This window comes from Momordica charantia (genome assembly GCF_013281855.1).
Source record: "Momordica charantia cultivar OHB3-1 chromosome 8 unlocalized genomic scaffold, Mcharantia_2.0 BLBB01000008.1, whole genome shotgun sequence".
Classification (NCBI taxonomy): Eukaryota; Viridiplantae; Streptophyta; class Magnoliopsida; order Cucurbitales; family Cucurbitaceae; genus Momordica; species Momordica charantia.
The window spans coordinates 15,809,652-15,821,314 of NW_028275166.1; the positions used below are offsets into that span (position 1 = coordinate 15,809,652).

An 11,663-nucleotide genomic window follows, 5' to 3' on the forward strand; every position below is an offset into this window, starting at 1 on the left:
CAAATTTAACTTTTTCACAGCCCAAAAGGCCTTATGATCCAGCTCCAATGGAAGATGGCAAGGTTTCCGAAAAACTACTTTGTATGGAGATGTGCCTAAAGGCGTCTTGAATGCTGTGCGATAAGCGCACAACGCGTCATCCAACTTCATCGTCCAATCTCTTTGATTTATGTTAACCACTTTTTCCAATATGCTCTTGATCTCTCTATTAGATTCCTTAGCTTGCCCATTTGACTGGGGGTGATAAGCTATGGATACTTTGTGTCTGATGTTATACTTAGCAAGGAGAGATGCTATAGCTTTGTTGATGAAGTGCGAGCCTTCGTCACTGATCACAGCTCTGGGTGTACCAAATCTCGTGAATATTTGCTTGTGGAGAAAATTTGCTACCACTTTGGCATCACTATTGGCACATGCCATTGCCTCGACCCATTTTGATACATAATCGACCGCTAATAAAATGAAGAGGTTTCCATTAAATGGAGTAAATGGTCCCATGAAGTCCATGCCCCATATATCAAAAAGCTCCACCTCTAAGATGTATGTGAGAGGCATCTCTGAGCTCTTGGAAATATTTCAAACTCTTTGACATTCATTGCAATGCTGCACTAGCTCATATGCATCCTTAAAAATGGTGGGCCAGAAGTATCCACTCTGGAAAACTTTTGCTGTTGTGTGCTACCTCCAAAGTGGCCACCGTATGGTGCCGAATCGCACCTGTCGTACTTCAGCATTGGCGATGCATCTTCTGATCATTTTATCTTGGCCAATCCTATAGAGATATGGGTCATCCCACAAATAAAACTCTCTCTCATACAAAATCCTTTTCAGCTGTTGCTTGTTCATGTTCGTTGGTAGAATTCCACTAGCAATATAGTTGGCTAGATCTGCAAACCATGGTTCCTCATCTTCATTCAGAACTCCAATAGCCAACACTTGTTCATCTGGGAAGGTCTCATGCTTGGAGCATTCCAGAGTAGGTAACTTGGACAAGTGGTCAGCAACCACATTTTCTGTTCCTTTATTGTCCTTGATCTCTATGTTAAATTGTTGCAGTAGTAAGATCCAGTGGATGAGCCTCGGTTTAGCATCCTTCTTTGTCGGTAAATACTTCAGAGCAGCATGGTCCGTGTAAACAATCACCTTTGACCTACCAGATATGCTATCAACTTTTCAAGTGCGAACACCACTGCTAAAAGCATTTTCTCTGTTGTGGTGTAATTAATATGTGCCTCGATCAAAGTTTTGCTGGCGTAATAAATCGGATGCGGCAGCTTCCCTCTACGTTGAGCAAGAACTTCTCCCACAACATAGTCGCTGGCATCACACATTAATTCGAAAGGCTGGTTCTAATCTAGAGCTGTTATTATTGGAGCATGGGTGAGAGCATACTTCAACGTACTGAAAGCTTGCAAACATTCAGATGTGAAGTTAAATTCTTTATCAATCTCAAGCAAAGAACAGAGAGGTTTAGAGAGTTTTGAAAAATCTTTAATAAATCTACGATAAAAACCAGCATGCCCCAAGAAATTGCGAATGCCCTTGACATTCACTGGTGGGGGCAATTTCTTGATTGCCTCGATCTTTGATTTGTCAACTTCTATGCCTTTGCTGGAGACTCTGTGCCCTAGCACAATTCCTTCCTGCACCACAAAGTGACACTTCTCCCAATTCAAGACTAAGTTTGTTTCTTCACATCTTTGCAACACCTTCCTCATGTTGTCCAAACATTCTGCAAAGGACTTTCCAAACAACGAAAAATCGTCCATAAATACCTCTACTATTGATTCTACTAAGTCAGAAAAGATAGCCATCATGCACCTCTGGAACGTTGCTGGAGCATTACAAAGCCCGAAGGGCATCCTTTTGAAAGCGAATGTTCCATAAAGTTCTTCAGTTCTCCTGTAGCACAATCTTATTTATACAAAAGCTGGGGCTTATCCCTTTGATATCAGTAATAGTCCATTCAATTGCTCTTTGATGTGCCTTGAGTACACACAACAACATATGTTCCTTTTTCAAGGGTTAGTCCACTGCTATAATGATTGGCAATGTCTCTGATGAACCCAAGTAAGTATATTTCAGATGTTGCGGCAATGCTTTAAGCTCCAGCACTGGCGGCTCTTCAATAGATGGCTTCAGTAATCTAAGCTCTGGCTTTGTGAGGTCTAAGGACTTATACAATCTCTTCATAAATCCTTCATTGGCATTCATGCATTCTGACTAGACATCTTCTAGTTCCTCTTCAAACGCGTCGACAACACTTTCAACGTCAACTGCTTCTAGATGCTCCAGCATAGGTTCTGTTTCCAACTCCTTCATTAATGCTTCATCCCATAGCTTTAATATTGTGCACTCTTCTGATTCAGCAGGAAATTTCATGGACTCATGTATCGAGAATTTCACTTCTTGATCCTGCACACGCATTGTCAGCTCTCCTTTGTGGACATCTACCAATGCTCTCCCAGTTGGGAGGAATGGTCTTCCAAGAATAATAGGAACCTCCTTATCTACTTCATAATCCAAAATAATGAAGTCAGCAGGGAAAATAAATTTATCTACTTGTACCAAAACGTCTTCAATTTTTCCATCTGGATGCATAATGGATCGATCTTCCAGTTTTAATGTCATTGTTCTGGGCCTTGCTTCTCCAATGCCCAACTTGTTGTAAATTGATAGCGGCATGAGATTGATGCTGGCGCCCAGATCACATAAGGCAAGTCCTATCTATTGTCCTCCAGTTGAAACTGGTATGGTCAAACTCTCAGGATCTTTCATCTGTGCAAGAATTTTGCTTGTGAGTATGGTGCTGCAACCTTCCGTCATTGTTACAGTCTCATATTCTCCCAACATTATTTTCTTTGTGAGTATCTCTTTCAGCAACCTCACATAATTTGGCATTTGCTCTAGAGCTTCCACCAACAGTATGTTCCCGTGCAGTTGCTTCAAGATATCTAAAAACTTATTGAATTGAACATTATGTTCTTTCTTTTGCAACCGTTTAGGATATGGTGGCGCTGACCTGTATTCTACTTGAGCATTTTCATGTTCTGCCTGCTTTCTTTTCTAGGGCACTCTGTTCTGTGTATACCCTGTCTCAGGTGCTCTAGCAATTATTGGATTAACTGATTGATTGGATGTGTTCTGAACCACCTTTGGTTGTTCAGCTATTTGCTCTAGTGGAGTAAGTACAACTACTTCTGTTGGCTCACTGTCCTGTTCTGACTGAGTTTCTCCTTGGTCAACTTGAGTAGGTTCCTTGATCGATGTTGGAGCATTTGGGTGTGCTGGAGGTAATTCTTTCCCACTTCGGAAAGTGAGGGCCTTGCATTGTTCCTTACTGTCTCTCTTCGGCACTTCTGTATCGCTAGGCAATGCTCCAACCGGCCTGCTCTTCAAATCCGTAGCTAACTGGCCTACTTGCAATTCTAGGTTCCTTAATGATGCAGCTTGGCATTGCACAGCGGCGTCATTATTGGCCATGTATTGCTTCATCAGCTTTTCCAATGATGTAAATGATCCTTCTGATTACTTCTGTGCTACCATCTGTCATTGATTCGCAAAACTAGGAGGATAACTCACCTTCTGCTGAAATGTTGGAGCATTAGATATTCCAGAATTGTGTCCTCCTTGATTGTCACTCCAACTAAAATTGGGGTGATTCCTCCAGCCAGGATTGTACGTGTTTGAATACAGATTGTTTCTACTATTCTGTGGTTTCCCCAAATAATACATTGACTTAGGATTTCCAGGGCAGTTGTTATAATGGTGACCTCACTCGCAGAAAGAACAATAAATCCATTGAATTTGATTGACATCAGCCTCACCAACTGATGCTCCAACTGAACTTTGCTGCGTCATACTCCTCATTACTAAGTCTGTCAGATTCTTAATCTTTGAACTCAATGCAGTATATGATTCAGACTCAACTAGCTTCTTACTTGATTTTCCTTGAACAGCTCTAAGATCAGACCATGAGCGATTGTTTGATGATATTCTTTCTAAAATATTGAATGCTTCAGCATAGGATTTTGCTATCAAAGCCCCATTTGCGGACGCATCAATTACTAAGCTTGTGGCATCATCTAGACCTTTATAATATGTCTCGATTTGGATGCATCTTCGGATCCCATGGTGCGGACATCTCTACAACAATTGGTTGAAACGCTCCCAGGATTCACTAACTGATTCTCCAGCAAATTGCTAAAAATTGTTGATCTCACTGCGGTACTTAGCATTTTTGCTGGGTGGGAAGTATTTCATCAAAAACTTCTCAGCCAAGTCACCCAATTTGTAATAGACTTTGAAGGAAGGGACTCCAACCAGGTTCTCACTTCATCTCTAAGTGAAGACGGAAATAACTTAAGCCTCATCACTTATTTGCTCAATCCTTCATCCTTGAATCAATTACAAATTCCCATAGAGAATTTTAGATACTGATGCGGGTCTTCAGTAGGATGTCCATGAAACTGACCCACTGTTTGGAGCATCTGAAACATCACTGGTTTCAGCTCAAATTTGGAAGCTTCAATTTCTGGCTCCGTGATAACTGGGTTGAATTGTAAAATGCCGGAGCTGCATATGCTCTGATTTCCCTGTCGATGTCGTTTGCTAAGAGTACAACGTTGAGAGGGGGCATTGTTACATCAGGGTTAGCAGCGACAGGAACCCCATCTACTATTTCCTCCATCCTCACATTTTGTCGTACAGTCGCATTGGGCTGAACTAGAGGATTCATTCTGTCCATGTTGGCTGCCGCTTGTTGTCGCCTCTGCTCTAATATATTTCTGCGGAAGGAACGCTCTATTTCGTGGTCAATAATATATTCTAATCCTTCGTAATCGTTCATGCACCTCACAAAAACACACAGGTAAATACAAATGTGAAAACGAGAAAAATTACTTCAGCACCGTATCTACAAATATCGATGTTAAAATAAAATCACAAAAATCTCCGAAACGGCCCCAAAAATTTGTTGTGTCCACACAACTATGTTGCCAACACGTGCAAGTATACACGATTGGTCAGTTGTAGTACGTAACGAGGTCGTATCCACAAGGATTTTTGGTTGTATTTTAACGATAAAAGCAAATACCAACAATTGAAAATATACAAAGAATGGATATGGATATTATCTAGGAAAAAAGTAAAATAAAGTAATAACAAGACAACAAAAACTTGCAAGAGACAATAGTTTCGAAGCTGTCAACACAAGAAAGTAGTAGCACAGAAAGCGATAACGGGGGAATAACAAATATGGAAAAGGCGGGGGAGATTCAGCATACTTTCACAAGTTATCAACCTACCCTCCAGCGTAGCTAACATTTATTAGTGCCCAGCTCGACTCGGTTCCCTTCCGAGACACCTCAAACATGAGTAAGTACAACTCCCGTTGCTAAATACCCAAGCAATAAACCCACGCTATAGGCATGATTATGGGACCCCATTCCTGAGTATCCCTATAGCTATAGAAAAGCGCTAATCACAAGCAAAACAAATCAGCACCCATAAGTCCTTCTGGGTCAATACAAAAGCTAGCATACACAAAACAGCGGCCAACGGTAATGCGAAGATTAAGAAGTGAAATCAGGTTTGTCTAAAAATAAATGTAGCAGCTAGAAGTTCGATTTCAAGTCAGTTACAACATGTAAATCTCCCACAAAATGGGGTTTAGCTCATAATGGGTAAAGAAAACAAAATGAAAGAAGAAGAAATACAACCCATAGCAGAAAAATAGCTAAATGACAGAGAAGAATAAACAGTTAGCTCGTTCCCGCAGGCGAGCTTCCCATTTTTGGCATCAGCTCTCTTCCCGAAAATGGGTATATTTCGTTCCCTTGTCTTTTCAGCTCTTAATTTTTGTCTCTCTTGGGATATGCGTGCCTGTCGACTAGGGCAACATACCCTTTAAATATCGGGTCCAGTTTTTAGGGCACCTAGCTAGAGATTGTAAGGACATAAGTGAATCCTGTGTTTTTGAATTAACTGTACGGACACTCATGCTCTTGCATTGTAATGCAACAGCATTTATATGCTCTGTCTTAAAAATGCCTTTGACTTCTCTGCTCTAGTTTGGCACTTTGTTCTCTTCTTAGCTCTTCTTTAAAAACATGTGGAATTTAACCACAAATACGAGATTTTATGCTATTTTTGGCCAAACTTCTTATGACTAAGGATATTTAGCTAAGAATTTGCATTTGAACACTATTCATGCTAATTATGACCCAAAACCGACATACTTTGCCATTTTAATGCACATTTTCACCCAAATAACCACTAGAATAATTCTCTTTTGGAGAGTTACCAACAGGTTGAAGCCCTCAAGGCAAAATGTGAGAAGAAGGAAAATGTATTCGACGATGGCGAAATCTATGAATCGCCATTCACCTCGGATATTTTGCAGCCTTCAATCCCTCTAAAGTTCAAAACACCCACCATGAAGCCCTATGATGGGTCTAAGGACCCTAAGGACTATGTGAAAAGGTCTTTGAGGGCCTTATGGACTTGCAGGTAGCATGAGATGCCATTAAATGCAGAGCTTTTCAAATCGCCTTGACTGGAAGTGCCCGACTCTGGTACAGAATGCTGCCAGCTAGGTCTATCTCAACCTACTCACAGCGGAGGAAAAAATTCATTAGGCAATTCTCTTCTCGACATTACGACAAGAAAATAGCCACTCATCTCGCTACCATTCGACTGAGGGAAGGTGAGACTTTGAGAGAGTGCGTGACCAGATTCCAGGAGGAGCAGCTCAAGGTCACGCATTGCTCAGATGACTCGACCATGTGTTACTTCCTTACAGGCCTGGCCGATGAAACATTGACCGTCAAACTCAGAGAAGAAGCTCCAGCCACCTTCGCTGATGTCTTGCAGAAAGCTAAGAAAGTGATAGACAGGCAAGAGCTACTCAGAACCAAAACTGGCCGAACTAAAAAGAAGCCTGACCAGAAAAAATCAAACAATCAGGAAAAGGGGAAATCAGATTCCAAATCCAAGAATAAGGGATCATCTTCCCAGCCATCTGAAAATCAGTATGATTACCAGAGGTCGGATTTTAGCTCGAGCCGAGTTTAACCCTATGAAAGATACACTCCCACAACCATCCCTCTCTCTGATATCCTCACTAACATTGAGGAGACTGGGATGGAGAAGCTCCTCAAGCGTCCAGAGAAGCTTAGGGGAGACCCAAAAAAATGCAACAAAAACAAATATTGTCGTTTTCATCGCGATCACTGTCAATACTTCCAGTTGTTGGGAACTAAGACGCAAGATTGAAGACTTGATTCAAGATGGCTATTTTAAGAAGTTTGTTGGCAAACCAAGAGTAAGCTCAGAAGAAAAGAAAAAGGAAAGGAAGGATTCATGGACACTTCCTCGGAGAGATGACTGACTTGCAGTCATCAACACAATCTTTGGAAGCCCAAGTGGGGGCCAGATTGGCAACAAACGAAAAGAACAAGCTAGAGAAGCGCGACACGAGGTGGGCGCCTCAGGAGCAGAGACCGACCTGCCCCATTTCATTCTCAGACTCCGACCTGGAGGGAGTCCATTTACCTCACAATGATGTCCTGGTGATATCTCCCCTAGTTGACCATGTCTTGGTCAGGAGAGTATTGGTCGATGGTAGAGCTTCCACCAATATCTTATCACTTACCTGGACTAGGGCACAACTCAAGAAGAGTCCAACACCTTTGGTCGGATTTACCAGGGAATCAGTTACCCTAGAAGGATGCATTGACCTGCCTATCACTATTGGCCAGGGTGACACTAAAGTCACTCAGATGACCGAGTTCGTGGTGATAGATTGTAAGTCAGCCTATAAATCTTCGGGAGGCCAATCATCCACTCACTTCGAGCCTTTCCATCAACCCTTCATCAAGTAATGAAGTATTCAACCTTAAATGGGGTCGGAATAGTTCGAGGTGAACAAAAGACATCACGAGAGTTGTTAGGGTTAACTTTTTACTACAGAAACATGCGTCAGTAGCCCTGTTTGACCATGTTTTTGACATCTTTCCGATCATTATTTGCCGAAAAGAACCACATATTCTGAAAGTAGAACATGCATAGATTATTTCTGCATAAAAGTCAAACTATAGTACTTTAGAAAAAATATGAGAAAAATCCGATCAAAGTTGTAAGAAAATAACAGAAATCTATTGTTTCCAAAATTGCGCCTAGTGCATTTTTGGAGGACAAAATGTCAAAACGCACGTTTTGATTAATGAAAGGCAAGGAGGACATTTCTCACATGTTCAAAACCGTGAGTCCAAGTCCAAGTGAGGTGGTTAGGTGAATTTCAACCCATTTCCACCTAAAATGGAGGGGAGTTTCAACCAACCTATGGTGTTATATAATGAAGTCATCCCTCTATCAGCAAATCATCCCTTTGAAGCTTCACTTCATCTTCTTTTAGATGCTCTCCAGTTGTAGAACATGTTTTTAGGGTTTGTGTTTATGTTCTAGTTGTTCATTTCCTTGTTTTTCACGCTTTTACCTTTTGTATTGATTTTAATTAAAGTTCTTACTTTCGTTCTTTGTTCATTCTGTTCTTTTCAAGTTCTTTAGTGAGTTTCAATTCCCTTCATGCTCGAGAGAGAAGATGGTCAAGCTAGAACTCCTTGTACGGCTTATTTATTCATTTAAATTCAATGAAAAATACTTTCTTTATGTTCTCGTGTATTCACTCTCATTTAATTATGTTCTACATTAGTTATCAACCTCCTTGTGGAATGCCTTAGTCAAATGAGTTGATTTTCAACACGCTCGGGATTTTGGCCAGATTGCGCCTGACACTTTTTTGGGTTGGTTTCTATAAACTTCTCTTTACGTCTTTTTTCTATTTGGCCAGTGGGAATTTGATTTATACACCAAAGCCTAACCTTGGGAAAGGTGAGTTAGGTAAAATAATAGGAAACAAATATGGGATGTGACTTAGGAATAAACGTATAAAACATGGTCCTAGGCATAGGCCCTCTAACCTATAATGCAAATGAGTTGGTAGATATTCTCTAGGATTGTAATCACATATAGGCATATGATTGTAGGTTACCCTAGCCTCTGTAGCAACCAAAAGCGGTAGTGAAAGAGTATAACTACCCAAGAAAAGTTGGGAATTGCGCCTGGTGCATTTTCCCAACATAGTGTAATTTCCATGTTTTGCATCAAAACTAAGATAGGAGACAATGAGGTTGAGTTTTATTAAATTACTTGTTAGTTAAAACCACAAACAACAATATTTCATCACATTTTTCTTCCTAAATCACAATTGCTTATTTGAACCATTCACTTCTTAAAAACTGTTTTCAAAAGCAAAAAGTCCCTAAGGATTCGACCTTGGATTACTACCAAGTAGTACTTGTGACCGTGTGCGTTTGCACGAGTCTCTAATCTTTTTGAAGTCCCAACAAGAGTGCTATGTTTCGGCACTCAAAGGCTCATCAGTCTACACCCTTGAGGAAAAGGGCACCTTACTAGGTAAGACTGCCCCGCCTACCGAGAATGACCCACCCAAGGGTAGTCAGCAAGAAATCTCTGCACCAACAAAAGATCTCGATCTTGTACCTTTGCTCAGCCCAGAAAAACAAGTAAGCATAGGTACAAAGCTGGGGGCCGTTGATAGGGAAGAGTTAATCTCCTTCCACACGGACATGTTGGCATGCTCTTATGAGAACATGCCTAGAATCGACCCAAAAATAATGGTGCACCGCCTGAACATTGATCCATCATTCCGACCTGTCAAATCAAAGAGAAGACCTGTAAATAAGCAAATGAGTGATGTAATAGTTGAGGAAGTTAATAAGCTTCTAAAAGTTGAATACATAAAATAAATTATGTTTCATGGGTGGCTCTCTAATGTAGTTTTAGTTAAAAAGTCTAACGGGAAGTGGAGGATGTGCGTAGATTTCAATAATTTAAACAAGACATGTCCTAAAGACTGTTTTCCACTATCGAGGATCGATCAGCCCGTGGACGCTACGGCTGGGCACGACCTGCTCACCTTCATGGACGCCTACTCTGGATACAACAAAATAAAGATGCACAAGCCTGACCAGATTCACACTTCTTTTATAACCGATCAACGCATGTATTGCTACAAGTCATGTCATTTGGCCTGAAGAACGCAGGAGCGACTTATTAGAAGATGGTGAACAAAATGTTTGCCAACCAGATCAGATGTAACATGGAAGTATACGTGAACGATATTCTTGTCAAGAGCAAGCAGTCCAGGTCGCACCTGGCAGACCTAATCGAGAATTTTGAAGTCCTCAACCAATACCAGATGAAGCTCAATCTGGCCAGATGTGCCTTTGGAGTTTTGTCTGGCAAATTCCTTGGTTTTATGGTAAATAACCGAGAAATAGAAGCCAACCCAGAAAAAATTAGGGTCGTGCTCGAGATGGAGGAGCCAAAAACTCTTTAACACTGCAATGCCTAAATGAGAGGATTGCCAACGTGAATAGGTTTGTCTCCAGGTCAACAGAAAAATGTCTCCCTTCCTTCAAAGTATTGAGAAAGAAAGGGGCATTCGAATGGACGTCCGAGTACGAGGAGGCCTTCAAGCAGTTGAAAAATAACTCTATTCGGCACCATTACTCACAAAACCCCTTCTAGGAGACAAACTGCACCTATACTTGGCCGTGTCCAATAATGCAAGCAGTTCGGTCAGTTCGACCTTGATCAAGCAAGAGGGAGTGCACCAGAGCCTGATTTACTATACAAGCAAGGTTATGACCGAGGTCGAGACCAGATATCTTCAGATGGAAAAACTGGCCCTCGCCTTAGTCACCTCGGCCTGAAGGCTAAGGCCCTATTTCCAAGCACATACAGTGACCGTACTCACTAATCTACCTTTAAAACAAATCTTTCACAAGCCAGAGACATCAGGCTGTTTAATGAACTTGACAATTGAGTTAAGCGAGTACGACATTCAGTTCGAGTCTAGAACAGCCATGAAGCGGCAGGTCATTGCGGATTTCATAGCTGAACTTACTCCACCACCAGTTCAAGTCTCTGAGTCCGACCTACCATGGACCATGTACCTGGACTGGTCCTCCAATGAAAAAGGGTGTGGGGTAGGTGTGCGATTACTTGTACCACATGGCATGCGCTTTAAGTATGCCCTTCGCTTCAACTTTAATACCTCTAATAACGAGGCCAAGTACGAAGCATTGCTGGCTGGATTGCGCATGGCTAAAGAACTAGGGGCCAGCCACATTAAAGTATTCAGCGATTCACAGTTGATCATGAATCAAATAAAGGAGGAATATCAAGCAAAGAATTTTCGAATGGAAAAATATTTGAGCAAGGTTAAGTCGTACCTTGCTCAATTCCAAGCTTACAAAATCAGCCAGATTTCGAGGTTAGAGAATTGCAATGTTGATGCTTTAGCCAAATTGGCATCTGCCTATGAGAGCGACCTCGTCAGATCGGTCCTGATTGAGATATTAATCTTTCGATTCTAGAGCCAGATTTGATGAAGATAGATTCTCATCCTCTATCATGGAATTCCTAAATGGGAATGCCTTGTTAGACCCGAAAGAAGCTAAGAAAAGATGGCATGAATTGCAGCTCAGTACATACTTCGAGATGGAGTTTTATACCGACGTGGATTTTCTTTACCCCTCCTCAAGTGCATCTCGCCAGAGGATGGGAACTATGTC

General features: G+C 41.4%; 1 protein-coding gene across 1 annotated transcript; it reads right to left on the reverse strand.

Moving 5' to 3' along the window:
* Positions 1-2,223: 2,223 nt before the first annotated feature.
* LOC148209616 (uncharacterized) lies at positions 2,224-2,631 on the reverse strand. The gene has a single exon (XM_088126931.1). It carries the CDS (start codon positions 2,629-2,631, stop codon positions 2,224-2,226), a length of 408 nt encoding a protein of 135 aa, XP_087983057.1.
* Between the last annotated feature and the right edge of the window lie 9,032 nt (positions 2,632-11,663).